At 42.5% G+C, this 16,361-nt stretch overlaps 1 protein-coding gene across 5 annotated transcripts in view; it reads left to right on the top strand.

Moving 5' to 3' along the window:
• KIF16B (kinesin family member 16B) overlaps positions 1-16,361 on the top strand; it is a gene marked incomplete at both ends in the record, with an annotated part of 310,078 nt that overhangs the window by 49,131 nt on the left and 244,586 nt on the right. For all 5 annotated transcript variants that reach the window (XM_080716112.1, XM_080716113.1, XM_080716114.1 and 2 more), the window contains 6 exons: positions 1,349-1,418; positions 3,471-3,584; positions 9,349-9,465; positions 11,529-11,626; positions 11,931-12,040; positions 15,701-15,843. In XM_080716112.1, the coding sequence (XP_080572238.1) occupies positions 1,349-1,418; positions 3,471-3,584; positions 9,349-9,465; positions 11,529-11,626; positions 11,931-12,040; positions 15,701-15,843 (652 nt within the window). The remainder of the gene's footprint in view (positions 1-1,348; positions 1,419-3,470; positions 3,585-9,348; positions 9,466-11,528; positions 11,627-11,930; positions 12,041-15,700; positions 15,844-16,361) is intronic.

Consider the following 16,361-nt stretch of genomic DNA (forward strand, 5'->3'; position numbering starts at 1 on the left):
CCTAATGATTAACCCATAGTGAGAATGTAGAGGTAATTACATTAGTCTTAGCCCTACAAATATATAAAAGACAAAAGCCCTGAGATCACAGTGACTCTGCCTGGTGATGGCAAGGACCTTATCCCTTGTTCTTAGAGATTACACACAGCTACTCTGGCCATAATTTGTGTCTGTTTCTCTACTATTTTTGGAGACCCAGCCTTGGTATGGGAAATCTAAACTCCATGTGTTACTTTAAAGCACTTGTAGGTGATGGGCAACCAATACAGCCCAGTACAACACAAGCAAGAACAAGATAAGTCATTATCCCCTGCACTTAGTAATGACACTGCCCAGAGACAAAGAGGCACCACCTGGCTAAGAAATAAGTTATTAGCCCACAGCCCTTCCATGGCCTAATGCTGATAAGAACATACCAATAAGAAAACCTGTACTTAAGGGCTGGGGTCAAAAAAGGGGGCTGGGTTGTGTTTTGGGCTCTTCATTGTGTCTTCCAGGTATGCTGCCTTTTTCCTTTTCCCTATTTCCCACTTGACTTTGTTGAAGCTGTAAAGGAGCTATTAGTTTTAATTTTTTGATACAGTTTATCTGTTTGAATTGAGGAAAAGCCTGCTCAGCCCTTGTTATAAATATAACAGAAAGTACCAAAATAGAAAATCCAGCCAAGCATGGTGATGCCCACTTATAATCCCAATACTTGTGATGCCAAGACAAGAGAATCCCAGGTTTAAGGCGAGCCTGGCTAATTTAGTGAGACTATTTCAAAGTAAAAATGGTTCAATCCCTAGTACTAAAAAAAAAAAAAAAAAAAAAAAAAAAAGTATAGTTTCTACTGAAGTGTATATTGCTTGTACACTTTTACATCCTTATATTGTCCAAGAATAGAAAGGCAGAGCACCTTAAACCTGGGTTATTCTCCACTGAAACTTGTGTCCTGGCACCTGCACCAAAGCAGACATAGAAGTCTTCCTTGTTCCTTTCTCAGTGACATAACACTTCACCGTGGAGATGGATGCTTGTTCATTCTAGAGAATTGTACTCTCAGTTTTCCTGACTTCCTGTTCTGCTGCTTTCTGGGAAATGTAGTTTCTAGTGGAGGTATAAAGATGGTGGGGGAAGGAGGCTGGTCCACTGGCCGTGTGTCCTTCGTTCCTATCCTGGTGGAGGGCTGGAGTGGCTTTCCTTGGCAGCCAGGTGGGTAGGGTTGCCACCTCGGGAATGCATCATGGCAGCCTTATTGATTATTTTTCAAGAGCTGTTTTGAAATAAAGCTCCACCTGTGCAAATAATTAAAACAATTCTTTTAAATAATCTTTTCTCCCCTAATACTGTATTATTTGTGTTACAGGGAAAAGGACTTGGAAGCCAAGTTTGTTATTCAGATGGAGAGAAGCAAAACAATAATCACAAACTTAAAGGCAAGTAGTCACTGGCCTGCCCTACCTCCTCGCGGCCCCTGTGTCCTGTTGGAGTAAAACACACCTGCCACTTCCTCAGCTCAGCTATCCATGGGCGTGCTCCCTGAGGCCCACCGTTCATCCCTGCTTCCTCTCTTGCCGTTGAGTTTTTGTTTGCTTGTTTGCTTGTTTGTTTACCTGGAAGAAGCCACAGCTGTGGCTCTAGCCCTTCTCTCCTTTGTGTTGGACTCTGAAGCACTGAAGGAGTTTTGGCCCTTAGATTTATTTCCATTTTTATGAGAGTCATCATGTTTTGTAATCCTTGTGGAAGAGCAGATACTGTTGTTGGTGTATGTACAGATATGTAACAATGAATCCCACTATTATGGATACCCACAATGAACCAATAAAAATGTAAAAAAAAAATGAAACTAAACTGAAAATGTAAAAGATAAAACCCTCAGGAGGTAAGGATAAAAAAAGCAAAAGCAAAAACAAAATGAACAAAAACCTATGCTATTTTCTGGGGGAAAAAAATAGAAAGAAGAAAGATTTCCCAAAATGGCAACTTTGTATTTTTGCAATGAAAATATCCTATTTTTCTGTTTGAACACAGTCTTTAAGGCCCTGAGTGTTTTTACTTGGAGAAACAAGAATATGAAATTAATAGTAAGATATCACTTGCTTTCTGGATTTAGCTTCTCATTTTCTTACAGGTTTGGTTTTCTGAGGCCCGCCCTTCCATGGCCAAGTGCAGACCAGTCTCCAGTTGTGGGCCCAGAATGGATTTCTATGAATTTGTGGCCCAGGGGACTGGACACTGGGAGATGCACTGTCTGAGCAGCGCAGCTTGATGTGCATGGTGGAGGCTGGGGATGCTTCTGTGTGGCAGCGCTGTGGAGAGCATGATAGGCCTCCTCTGGCTCTGGTGTCCCTCTGCCTGAGGCCTTCTGCCCTGTGATGTGTCTCCCAAGCACAGTCCTGTGCGTTCCGGCCCACCCAGCCTGCGCCGAGTCTTCCCCCATTGGCCGCCACCATCTCCTTGGCTTTCTGCCAGCGGCCGCCTGTCCATTGCCTGCCGTTAGTCACCTTCGCTTTGCTGCCCGTGTGTTTGTAGCCTCATGGTGCTTCAGTGCAGAGACCTCTGGCCACCGCCAAGTCCCCTTTCTTTGTGCTTCACAGGATTCATTTGCCTTGATTACCCTATTGCTTCATGTGTTACAGACATTCCTCCTCTAATGTTTGAGTAACCAGAATGGATGCCTGGATTTTTAATGTTTCGATTATGTTGTCATTCTAAGTGTTAATGTTTTAACACATTTCTTTATAATAAGTGAACCATATTGAAAACTATGGTGCTCATTGAAATTTATTTAGCATATGTCCAAGGAACTGGGTGAAGCACTTGGGGCATATGCCGATTCTCAGACCTGACCTTTGGGTTCAGTGAAGCCTATACATAGTACACGAGACATATGCCAACGGCTGTAATGAACTGGCGGTTTCCACTCACAGAAGTGGGAGACATTACTTCTGCATGGAGCGCCCTGGGGAAGCTTCATGAAGAGGAGACCTCTGACCAGGCTTTGCAGGAGGGCACCAAACTGCACAGTTTCGAGGCAGCAGTCCTCTGACTGTGCGGATAGCATTTCCTGGCACTGTCCAAGCCCAGCTGTGGTAGATTCAGGTTCAGAGAGCAGTGAAGATCATCGAAGATGGAAAAACAGAGTGTGCCTGGAGCACTGGGCTCACATAATTTAGTCACACCAAACAAATACAGGAGAGGTAGCTCTGAGTCATATCACAGAGAACTAAAATCCTGGGGGGAGTTCAGAATGTATTTAAATTTTGTACATTATTTTTTAGAGATGCCAGGATGAATTAAGTGCTTGTTAAGGTATAAATATGGGAATCATTTAATATTTTTTAGAAACTTTTTTTTTCTACTTGGGGCTGATTCTCAATTGACAGAATTCTTTATATTATTATTTTCTTTATGTTATTATTATTATTATTATTATTATTATTATTATTTTCATCGTCATCATCGTCATTAAAATCACCTATTTCTAGATACCAGAAGGAGGAACTGGGGACTCAGGAAGAGAGCGAACCAAGACCTTCACCTATGACTTTTCTTTTTATTCTGCTGATATCAAGAATCCAGATTATGTTTCACAAGAAATGGTATGTTGTGATATTTTAAAAATCTTTACTTTCATATCAAGAAAAACATGCCTGCCGTAAAACACTTTAGGACATTTTTCATTGTTGTTTTACTTGGAATTGAACTCAGGGCTTTGACATGTTGGGCAAGTGCACTGCTGAGCCATAGCCCCAGCCTTTTTTAATTTTATTTTGATGAAAAACCTGCCCTGTAGGCTGTTAAGGGCTAGAATGTAGATGTGAAGTGGTCAGATAAGAGCAGACACCAGTGTCCTCTGGAGACCCTGGAGACGTTGCTGGAGACCTAGCAGGTCAACAGAGGGGCAGCGGTGACATCTCCCTGGAGAAGCTCTGGCAGAGCTGGGCCACTCCTGGCCCTGGCTCTTTAGGTGTGAGTGTCGGGTCTCCATGTGTTAACTGTTTGCCCTGGTTGGAATCCATGCAGTGGCGTCTTGAAGGATACAGCAAGAAAAAGGTACTAGTTGCTTACAAATTGGGATGTGCCATGCTTCAGTATTCTGGGCAGCACCTGGGAGATTGTTAGAAAAGAAATATGGAGCTTCAGGACCTGTTCCAGACCTATTGAATCAGAATCTGCTTTTTTTCTTCCCCCAAGATCTTTAGGGACTTGCACACATCTTAACATTTGAGAAATAAAGTTGGTTGTTGAAGTGGTTATGGGAGAATTTGGTTTTCTTTCTTTCTTTCTTTCTTTCTTTCTTTCTTTCTTTTTTTTTTTGATGTGGTATTGGGAATTGAACCCTGGGGCATTCTACCTCTGAGTTATACCCCCAACCCTATTTTATTTTTATTTTGAGATAGGGTCTTGCTAGTTGATGAAAGTCTTACTACTTTCTGAGGCTGTTCTTGAACCTATGACCCTCCTGCCTCAGCCTCCCAAGTACTGGAATTACAAGCGTGCACCACCACGCCTGGCTGAGGTTTTGCTTTTGGAGGCAAGGTAAATGTGAAGAGGACTGGAGTGATTGTATCCAGAAGATAATTGAAATTGAAAGGATAATAGCAATGAGAATGGGACACACACACACACACACACACACACACACACACACACACACACGGTGCTGGTGTGAAAGAGGCATTGATGAAAGAGGTGCTGGTGTTGCTTGAGTTTGTGTTGGTGTAAATTTCAGTTCTTTTTTTTTTTTTTTTTTGTCTAGAGACTCAGTAAGCTTAAGTAACTTGTCAAGTTCATAGACCTAACGAACTTTGCATAATAGCAGAATTGAGACCTTGGGGCTGAATACAGGGCTGTGGAGAGGAGAAGCCCCTGGAAGATCATGAGGGTGTGGGAGGAAAGGAATGACATATTCAGTGGACAGAGGGGTGGAGCGGCCTGTGGCCAAATAAATGAAAGAGTGGGCGAGAAGGCGAAGGTGACTTTGGTGCCAAGATGACTGGACTGGTGAACATTGGTGGCTAGGATCTAGTGAGGACTTGGACCTGCAGATACTGGACTTTAATACAGGAATGGGAATAAAGTGGCAGGTATAGCAGAATTTCTTAAGTGAAAACCCAGTTCAGTGAGGCAATCTCTAGAATATTCTTGAAGAGCCTTGGAGGTCTTCTTTTCTCACCTTTTGGTCTGCTGAGTTTTCCCCCTATTTGATCTGAATTTGAGGTCTTTTAGGGACAGTGGCCATGCTGAGGGAAGTCCAGGGATGGAGAAGGAGAGCGTTGTGTGACAGCAAGATCTGGCAGTAAAGTGTGCTGACCCAGTGAACTCGTTTACAGATGGTGGTTAATTACGGGAACAGATGGCATTTCTGCACTTTACAAGTGTCAGGAACGAGTTTAGCTCTCCTGGAAGTTAAAAATAAGTGCCCAGATTCTCAAAATAGTTCCAGATCGTGAAACGCTTTTAGCAGGTGATGCTTCCAACTTCATTGTTTTGGATGTCTGTGCAGTGTCTCTTCTCAGATGCTTCAGCATATTTTCGTGAGGGACCCAAGATTGTTCTATTAAATGACAAACTAAGCCAGGCGTGGTGGCGCACACTTGTAATTCCCGCGCTTGGGAGGTGGAGACAGGAGGATCGCACATGTTTGAAGCTAACCGCGCTGGCTTAAGAGACCCTGTTTCAAAATATAAAATAGGTCTGGGAGTGTAGCCCGGAGGTAGAAGGGCTTCCAGGAACCCCAGTACCACCAAAAAATAAAAAAAATTACAAACTAAAGGAGTTTTGAGGAATGTTAACAAACACTGCTGTCTAATAGAGTCATGTGTTAATAAGCCAGCATTGATGTAGGAAAATACCTATACTTAAAATGATCTATGCCGGACATGGTAACACAGACTTGTAATCCCAGTACGTGGGAGGCTGAGACGGGAGGATCACAGGTTCATAGCCAGCCTCACCTACTTAGTGAGGCCCTTTGCAATTAGCGATCAAAATAAAGAATAATAAAAAAAAAATAGATCTGGGGATATAGCTGGAAGGTAGAATGTCCCTAGGTTCTATCCCTAGTACCACACACACACAGAAAAATCTATTAAAGAGATTATTCCTAGTCCCTAATTTTATAACACCTATAAAAAGTGCCTCAGTTTTGAATAGTGGCTGAAGTGTCCCTGCTGACCTTTCGGGAACAGGAACTGAAGTGACAGGTTGCGCTTCAGCCATGACAGGGAAGATACAAGCTAGAGCAATGCTTACGAGTATGCTTATTTTCTTTAATCAGTTAAATGTAAAAGTGTATTGAGAAAACATGTCTTTTCGAGGCAAGTTTCCCATATCAGATAAGATAACCATTATTTTACAATTTGGGAAAATCAATGAGTAATGAAGATCCACAGTTATGCAAATGAAAAACCATTAAATAAGGTCTGATTTTCTTAAGAGTTCTTCAAAACTGCTAAGGAGGCTCTGGACTCATCCTGTTCCTTAATTCCACACTGCAGAAACCTTAGACCCAGTCTCCCAGGTGACCCAGTGAATGGGGGAGTCTTTTTTTTTTTTTAGCAGCTCCCTCTTGTGGACAGTTCTCTTCCAGCGAGGCCCAGGGGATGACTTGGCTTACTTAGAAGTGTTTTGAAGCCCGTGTTTCCCTAAGCAGTAGGTGTATTTGGGGTGGGGGATTTGGGTGGGCTTGATGCCAGTGGAGTTGTCAGTCTCTTAGAGCTGACCTCCTCTTCCTATCTTGGTGTGGGTGGCATACTTTAAATAAGTCTTTGATGGAGACATGATGGGACCTTTTCTTGCAAGACCTCTGGAGATGTGGGCAGTGCCTGCAACTTCTAGGGCCCCAAGGCTGCCCCCTGGGAAGCCACTGAGGCTGAGGTGGAGCCACGCCTCCCTCCCACCTCCAGCCCTGCATTTACTAGGCTGGCTTTCCCCTCATGTCCACAGCCGCCCCCCACACCTCCAGCCCTTTGAACCTGTCCACAAACACCTGGTTAGCATTATAATGCAATAATAATAAAATGGCAGGTGTGGGTTTTAGCCATAGGGAAGAATTGCCCTGTGAAAATCTTGGGATTCAGTTTAAATATTATTTTCTATGACGTTGTTTTAGCTTCAGACCAAACAGTAAGAGAAGATCCTTCTGTCATTTCCCATGAAATTTTCTAGAAGACATTTTTCTTTGTCCACTGATATCAGGAAAATGGTTATTTTTTTTCTAACTGGAGAGAATTAGAGAAATAGAGTTTTAACTCAAATCGCATATACAATGGTCAAAATGAACCTCAAACAGGTGGTGTGGAGCCCAGAGTCTCTGGGATGCTGGCCTTTGATTTTAGCGTGAGTTTGGTGGAGGAGTCCTTCTCGACAGGGCCGGGGCCTCACTGTCCACCTGGCGGCTCGGGGTCTCACAGGCCCGGGTGTGGCCCCAGCTCGGCCTGCTCTGGCCGCTGCCACTTCCCACCTCCTCTCCTCACAGCTTCTTCCCTGAGGTCTGGCAGACCTCTCAGCCTGCTGCATTCTCCTGAGGATTAGTACAAGACCACGTGAGGGGGTGTAGAAACTGCCCAGGAAGTGTAAGCTGCTTTACAGTTGAAAACGAAATTGAATAAGGCATCAGATTTTGAGAATAAGATTAGAAAAATCTCCTAGAGCTGAGGTGGGTAAAAGTTAACTCAGAATGAATGGCTGGCCATTTATGGAATGACCCTTGTCAGTGACATTAAGGAAACAAAGCCCAAGCAGAGTAGTAGGAAGCAGACATCTGAGGCAGCGCCCGGCTCTTGGCTGTGGCAGCTGTGCTGTGAGCAGGGATTACTTTTCACATGGACTCGAGGGAGACAGCCAGGTTTATCAGTTCTGCTTACTTTGGAGCTGCCCGGGGACTTGTGTAGGCACCGATTCCTGGGTGGTTGCTGTAGGTCCCGTGTAAGGCACCGATTCCTGGGTGGTCGCTGTAGGTCCTGTGTAAGGCACCGATTCCTGGGTGTTCATCTTAGGTCCTGTGTAAGGCACCGATTCCTGGGTGTTCATCTTAGTTCCCGTTTAAGGCACTGATTCCTGGGTGGTCATCTTAGGTCCCGTGTAAGGCACCGATTCCTGGATGGTCGCCTTAGGTCCTGTGTAAGGCACCGATTCCTGGGTGGTCGCTCTAGGTCCTGTGTAAGGCACCGATTCCTGGGTGTTCATCTTAGGTCCCGTGTAAGGCACCGATTCCTGGGTGGTCGCTGTAGGTCCTGCTTCATGGAGCAGGGATACCAGCCTGTCCAGTGACTCCCAGCTCCTCAGGTGGTTCTCCTGCATCATGGCCGCAAGCTGCTGCTCTCGGCCTGCTAGTGGTAGCAGATGACTCAGGTGGATGTGACTGGGTCTCCCGATCCTGGAGTCACTCAGCTGAACAGGAGCTGGTGAGGCCCCCACCTTGAACTGGAAGCCTCTCCCTCAGCCCCTCACCTCTTGGTTTCTCCTTGAGCCCAGCTGACCTCCCTTTCTGGGACATCTCTTCAGTTCAGGATGAGTCTACTTTTTGAAGCAGGGAAATATTTTCTGTGCCCTTGAGTGCTGGGCCTAGAGGACAGGCGACAACATGAAGCTGTGGCTCATACTTCCCCGCTAGTGTAAGGAGGATGACTTCACGTCTTGATTTGTCTTTTACATTAGTTGTCCTGTACTTCATCCTCTTTTACTCGGCAAATTGCAATTATGTGGTGCATGGACATGGACTCAGGGCATCGTAGCTGTGACGGCCCTGCTCCCACTCAGTTTGTCTCCTGCCCTCGCCATCCTGGGCAAGTAGCCAAGTAGGAGGAAACATGGGCTCTGTCTCGCGGGAGCCCGGCACCCAGCCTCATTTACACCCATCTATCACCCAGCTCCAGGAGAGCCTCCAGAGGTCCACAGTGGACCCTTAAAATGAAGGGCTTGAGTTTTGCGCGATTCCGAAAATAATTTCTGGCTACTGTGACCTTCACAGATGTTGAATATTTAGTTTCTAGAAGCTCTGATAGGATGAAAAGCCTTTTATATAATTCTGAATGGTTTAAGTCATCATGCTTTAAAATCATCTTTGCTTCTAGACAGGATTTTCATTGTGGCTTATTTATATTTTATATTTTTTATTTATATTTTATAATTGGTCACTATAAGGAGGATAGGTGCTTTTTGCTTACTTACCAAGTTTACTTTTGATTAAAAACAGTGTACATACATATTCTTTTGTTAGCAGTTCTGCAGTGATGGGTTTATATACTGTAATCTTTAGGAGATGAAAATAGCATTCAAGAATATTGTCAACAATGCAGGGGCTTTTATTAAAATCCATGGTAATCGTGTCTTTTGTGTTTATGTGCTTTATTTTGGCAGGTTTTCAAAACCCTGGGCACAGATGTCGTGAAATCTGCATTTGAAGGTTATAATGCTTGTGTCTTTGCATATGGGCAAACTGGATCAGGAAAGTCATACACTATGATGGGAGATTCTGTACGTTGCTTATGTGGGCGTCTCTGGGCTGATAGAATTATCTCATTATCTCTTTTATCTCCTGGGTCTATACTAACTTGCTTTTTATGTTCTGATTATTTTTTGGTAATAAGTTGGATGAAATTTACTTTTAGAGAGTTTAAATTAGAAATAGTTATAAGTTTATAAGCATGAATAATGGATGCAAGTCCCAGTTCATTTTCTGTTTTTAAAGGCCTTATAATCTTATCAAGAAAATATGCTGGGCCCACAAGTAATTTATTCTCCTTTTCTGCCAACATAACAGTTTGAATAAAATTATTGAAGTCTGTTCTTTTTAAAATTATTCAGAACATTTTTCCCCAAGAAAAATGTAAAAAACATAAATCTAACTTTTTGATGGAAAGGTATTACATAAATCCAGCAAATACATTAAAAAAGTTTGAGTTACATAGCTCATGTAGAGTTTATATGGTTATAAACATATTAGTTTAGTAGCTAGTCTTTGTACATTAAGACATTAATGATAGGCTTGCCCCAAAGTTTAGAGGAGAAAAAAGTAGACTTAGACTAGCTTCTGTGTTTTATTTTCTTATGTCACAGCAAAGGCACTGTTCAGTGACCTCCAAACCTATGGCAAGTTCTGGGATGGAGAAGCCAGCTGAGCTTGCGGGCTCCCTGCCATCAGGCACGTCTCTGTCCTCAGTGCTCAAAGTTTGGGGAAGCAGTTTATTAAACAGGTCTTCCCAGATTATTTCAGTGCATGCGAACTACTTCTTAAATGTAGGCTTTTCTTTGACATCTGAAGTCTGCAAATGTCCTGCTGTGCATCCTTGATGCTAAAAGTTTGGACAAACAAGTAAGAGGGAGAAATACTATTTTATGAGTTTTGTGTTTACCCTTTATCATTAGGCCTCTCTTACTTTACTACTGTGCCTTTTTGGGGGAAAACCCTCAAAATATGAAATCTGTATTTTGAGTCCCTGGAGGCTATTTTATGTACATCAAACATTCATTTAGAAAGCACTCATAAATTACAGGTGTTTTCTTTGATCTTTTACGTAAGTCCTGCTTGGATATTTTTTCTACTTATTGAGCTTTTTATTTTAAACTAAACCAAAGACATGAGAATGGGCTGTTTTTCTTGCTAAAAATTATACTGATTGAAGGTACACAGAACAAGATCTCCTAAAGCTGTTTCGGTTTTCTCTCACCTTCGGGTGGGCTAGACAGCCGTCAGCAGGGGCTTGCGAGTGGCTGGAAGCCCTGAGGTTCTGGTTCCTAATCAGACACTGTACCTGAGAAAGAGGAGCAGTCGGCTTCCCCAGCCTGTTACTGCTGAATCACGACTGATGACCGTTGCACCCATGCTGCAAACTGATAGGAAGGCCAGCATAGGCATTACTGCATCAAACGATAGACACAGTACATGTTTTAATGTAGTCCCTGTACTTAAGGGCTTACTAAAGTTTTTGTACTATTTCTTAATATTCTTAGTATTTCTGCCTGGGGTATAGTTCCCCTTCTTTGATCATTTAAACAGATTGGGGGGGGTATGTGTGTGTGTGCGTGCACAGGAATTGAACCTCAGGGATATTCTATGTCCAAGCGACACCCCCATCCTTGTTTTGGGGCCTTGAAACAAGGTCTCTCTAGGTTCGCTAAGTTGCTGAGGCTAGCTTCAAACCTGTGATCTACCTGTCTTAGCCTCCCAAGTACTGGGATTACAGGCATACATCACTATGCCTGGCTGAAACAGATGTTTTTAACATTTATTGTTATAGAAAGTCTTATTTCATAGCAAACAAGTCTTTTTATCTTTTCAAGCCATGATTTAACTAACAAGTGATAATCATAAAATACCCAAGTTCCAGCACATAGCAATCAGAAGGTTCCAGTCTCTCATATCAGAGAGCAGGACACAGGCCCAGAGGGGTCAGTTGTCTGTCCAATGTCCTTGGGTGTTAGGGCGGGGTTGGCATGCAGGACCCCAGGCTTTAAGTCCACTCCAGCAAAATGCAAATTCAATCTACTGTTAATTTTATTTCAAATGACAGCTGGGACATTTCTTTTTCGCATTGCAGGGTGATTTGGGCTTAATACCGCGGATCTGTGAAGGGCTCTTCAGTCAAATAAATGAGACCACCAGATGGGATGAAGCCTCTTTTCGGACTGAAGTGAGGTAGGGCCTATTGCCTGTGGCTTGGGAGCCTGGTTGGAGTCAAGCTTGCTTAGTAGTCTGGTGCCTGTAGATAAGTTATTTAAGTTGCTGTAGACCTCCTTGCCCAGCCTATGAAAAGGGAATAATAAAATAGCTACTGCTGGGTATAGGAATTAAGTGAAATACTGCACATAAACTGCTTAGCGTAATGCTCAAAACAGTCGCCTTCCTAAGTGTAAGCTGCTGCTGTTTGAGTGTTGCTGCTGTTATTGTTATTAATGCCTCAAGTCAATTTTCTGACCTAATTTCTATTTAAAATCTCTAGCTACTTAGAAATTTATAATGAACGTGTGAGAGATCTACTTAGACGGAAGTCATCCAAAACCTTCAATTTAAGAGTCCGTGAGCATCCGAAAGAAGGACCTTATGTTGAGGGTAAGAGTGACTATTTTGCAGCACTACCTTTCTTGGGAACTTGTATACAAATAATGCTTTTGAAGAAAACAAATTGTAATGTAATGGTGATATATAAAGAGTGTGCTTTCTTTGTGGATTTTATTATAGTAAAAATGATAGGAGCTGTCACTACCATTAAATGGATTCATACTTTACTAGGAATTCACCAGTTTTGTGAGGCTTGCCAGTGTCGTCTTTTGAAGTCTGTTTTCCTGTCTTCCCAGGCAAGATCAGCAAGGACTCTTTCCATGGTGTCGTGTCTTAGCAATATGCCTTTATTGATCCGAATGGCAATACATGACAATAAAGACATTCTATGACATTTCTCTGTTAAGAAGGGCTTTTCCCCCCCTCTGTGTGGGGTTCTCAGCATCTGTGTTGGGCCCAGTCAGTTGTGGGAAATGCCTCAAGTAATAATGGATGGAGGACTAATCACAATGTACCAATAGAAAAATTAAAAAATAACCTGGATTTAATGCTATTCCTATAATAAAGCCAGTCTCATTGTAGGGAGCTGAGTGACGGCCGGCCTGTAGGGATTTCACAGGGAGGCAAGCTTTCCTGTGGATTTTATCTTTCATGTATGTTCCATCGGAAGCCAGATTGGGAATTGGTCACGGGTTTCAAGATATGCTGGGTTTTGGTCGCCTTTTTGTGTCAGGGTACCAGGTGCACCAACGCCCCATCGACGTTGCTTTAAGTTTCCATCTCTAGACAACATTTGCAGCTGTGTAAATTGTTTGTGGGCACCGGGTATAGCTGTTATCAGTAGTAATTTTTAGCCTAATATGTGCCTTCATCTTTTCCTTTGAATGACCTTACCAAATTTCAAAACATAACCAGGTGTGGTAGTACACTTTTGTAATCCCAGTATTTGGGAGACTAGGACAGGAAGATCACAAGTTCAAGGCCAGCCTCAGCAACTTAGCAAGACAGTGTTTTAAAAGGAAAAGTTAAAAATAGGGCTGGGGATGTAACTTAGAGGTAGACCATCCCTGGATTCAATCCCCAGAACTCTCTCCCCCCCCCCCAAAAAATATCTAGAATCTGACCTAGGAATTTATAGAGATTTAGTTGCTAATAAATGTACCATTCAAACATTGAGGGAATATGAGTTAGGTGTGGTGGCGCACGCTTGTAATCCCAGCATTTTTGATAGGCTCAGACTGGAGGACCACAGTTCTTGGACAGCCTCAGCTACTTAGTGAGGCCCTTTGCAATTCAGTGAGACCCTGTTTCAAAATAAAGAATAAAAAGAGGGCTGAGGGTGTATCTCGGAGGTAGAATGCCCCTGGGTTCTATCTCCAGTACCTAAAAAAAAAAATATTTGAGGGAGTATGGATTATTAAGCTTTTTGGGAGAAAAAGTGTAAATGGGTATGGTAGCTCATATTTTCCACCAGGATAAATAGTAAGTGGATCAAAGGCTTACATGTAAAAATGAAACAATATAATAACAAGGTACTATAGAGGGAAGGTATTTAAAAATTTGACTTAATCAGGGTGTGGTGGTGCATGTTTGTAATTCCAGCATTCGGGAGGCTTAGAATGGAGGATCCAGGTTCTCAGCCTCAGCTACTTAGTGAGGCCCTTTGCAATTCAGTAAGACCCTGTTTCAAAATAAAGAATAAAAAAATAGGGCTGGGGGTGTAGCTCAGAGGTAGAGAAAGCCCCTGGGTTCAATCCCTAGTACCGTAAAAAACAAACAAACAAACAAACAAACAACAACAACAACAATACAAACTTAAAAACCCAGAAAACATAAAAGAAAAAATGTTAAATTTGGATTGGCAAAAAATATAAGTTTATACTTATCAGAAATACTATAAGAAGAGTAAAACACCAAATTAAAAAAGGGGGAAATGTTTTCAAGTTTAAGACAAACCACTAATTTTCTGATATATAAAGATCAATACACACAGATTAAATAACCAAGTAGAAAAATGGACAAAGGATGTGAATAGATTGTTCATAGAAATGGGAATATTGATGATTTTCAGATGGAAGAAATAATGCTCAGCCCTACTCATGATAGGAGAAAAGCAAACTAAAGATACTTGAAACAGACATTTGTCACTGTCTGGCAAATAAAAGAGAGTCTAATCAGAAATTACTGGGAGACAAGCATTCTTCTGCTTGCTACTGCCAGGTGTAAATTGCCCTTGTGGAGGACAGTTTTAAAGTATGTATCAAAAATTCAAATGCCCTTTGTTTTAGCAGTCCTGCTTCTAAGAATTTATTCTGTAGAACTATTCCCACTCATTTGAAAAGACTTATGTGTAAGATTATTTGTAGTGATGTTATTCATTAGAAACAATGTAAACAACCTCTGTAGTCTCAATAGGAGAATCGTTAAATTGGCTATGGTACACATATAATTTAATGTTTTACAGCCTTAAAAATAAGCTAGAAATCACTTTCACTGATATGGGCTGTTATTATTATTATTTTTTTCCCTAGCACTAGTGATCAAACCTGTGGCTTCATGTATGCTAGGCAAACACTATCCATGAGCTACACCACCAGCCTCAGAATATTCTCTAATATGTCATTACAGTAAAAAAGCAACATGCAAAATTATGCTTGTTTTATGCAATTGTTTTGTTTTGTTTATTTTTTTTTGCCTTGCTGACACTTGAACCTAGAGCGTCATGCATCCCAGTTGAGCTACATCTCCAGCCTGGTGTGCTACCATTTGTGTGAAAATTGGTTTTATACATGCAGTTGTGGATTATTTCTAGAAGGGTTTGGAGGAACTAATAACATTGGTTGCCTGACAGAAGGCAAAGTGGGGGGAGAGGAGTGAGCGAATGACCTTACAAAGTATAGCTTTTGACTTTGAAACTCTATGAATCTTCCAAAAAAAGTGTGTTTTTAAAGGCTTTAAAAATGCTTTTAGCCGGGCGTGGTGGCGCACGCTTGTAATCCTTGTGGTTGGGAGGCGGAGACAGGAGGATCGCGCAGGTTTGAAGCCAGCCGCGCTGGTTTAAGAGACCCTGTTTCCAAATAAAAACGTAAAATAGATCTGGGAGTGTAGCCCGGAGGTAGAAGGGTTTCCAGGAACCCCAGTACCACCAAAAAAAAAAAAAAAAAAAAAAAAATGCTTTTAGGTTTTGCATGAATGTAACACTTTTACTTTTCTTGCTCTCCTGTTTGTGTGTGTATGTGTGTGTGTCACTAGAGATTGAATCCAGAGGCTTCACCTGTGAGCTGCACTCCCATCCCTATTTATTTTATTTTTATTTTCAAACAAGGTCTTGCTATCTGCAGAGGCTGTTTTCGAACCTGTAATCCTCCTGTCTCAGCCCCCCAAATACTGGGATTACAGGCATGCGCCACCACACCTGGCTTACCTGTTTTTTTTTTTTCCCTTGTACCATGACTGATGCTAAAAGGTTGATGTTAGTAGCCAATGTTTATCCTAAATATGCTGTTTAATAGGTCCAGTTACCAGAGGAGGTAACTGAGCCCCAGTGAAGCTAACCATCCTGAAAGCATTATGCAGCTCCACCCTAGGGAAACGAGTACGGTCATCAAGCAGGTCGGCAGGTTTATAGAGTCATGCATCATCTCAAAGAGGAACTTTCTTATTCCATGCGCTGTATTATGGTGAGATTACCTCACTCTCCCCTTTTTTCAGATTTATCCAAACATTTAGTACAGAATTATGGCGATGTGGAAGAACTTATGGATGCAGGGAATATCAACCGCACCACGGCGGCGACCGGGATGAATGACGTCAGCAGCAGGTCCCATGCCATCTTCACCATCAAGTTCACGCAGGTAGGCCGGGGCTGACTGGCTGCATCCCGAGGTCTTTCCTTGCTGATTAGCACCAGCTGGGGACTGAACGTTGCAAACCAGAGCCGCAGCAGCAAAGGTGACTGACTGTCATTTTCTTAATTAGAGTTGAACATGTGCTGTGCGCTGAGTTTCTTTGTAGTTACCATCACAGTAATTTTAAATGTCCTGATGTGCACCCTTAAGAAATATTTAGCAGACTTCCACCTTGTTCTAGACATAAAAAAAACTTGCTGTGTGCCTAATTAAGCAAAAGTTTTCATTGTTGTGAGCTCAGTGGGAGATAATGGATTGCAAGTCAGACCAGCTGGAGACCAAGGTGAGCAAGAGCGGCACATTATCACCCCACAGAGCTGATCAGGAGTATTAGAATGATATTAAAGGGCGAGGGACATTTATAAGTACCAATGTAAGAATTCATTATGATCAGGCGACTGGGAGCATCTTGAACGTGGGTGGAAATGATTAAGGGTATACGGCTTAACATCACCTTCCGCGTA

This window comes from Muscardinus avellanarius (genome assembly GCF_963383645.1).
Source record: "Muscardinus avellanarius genome assembly, chromosome: 19".
Lineage (NCBI taxonomy): Eukaryota > Metazoa > Chordata > Mammalia > Rodentia > Gliridae > Muscardinus > Muscardinus avellanarius.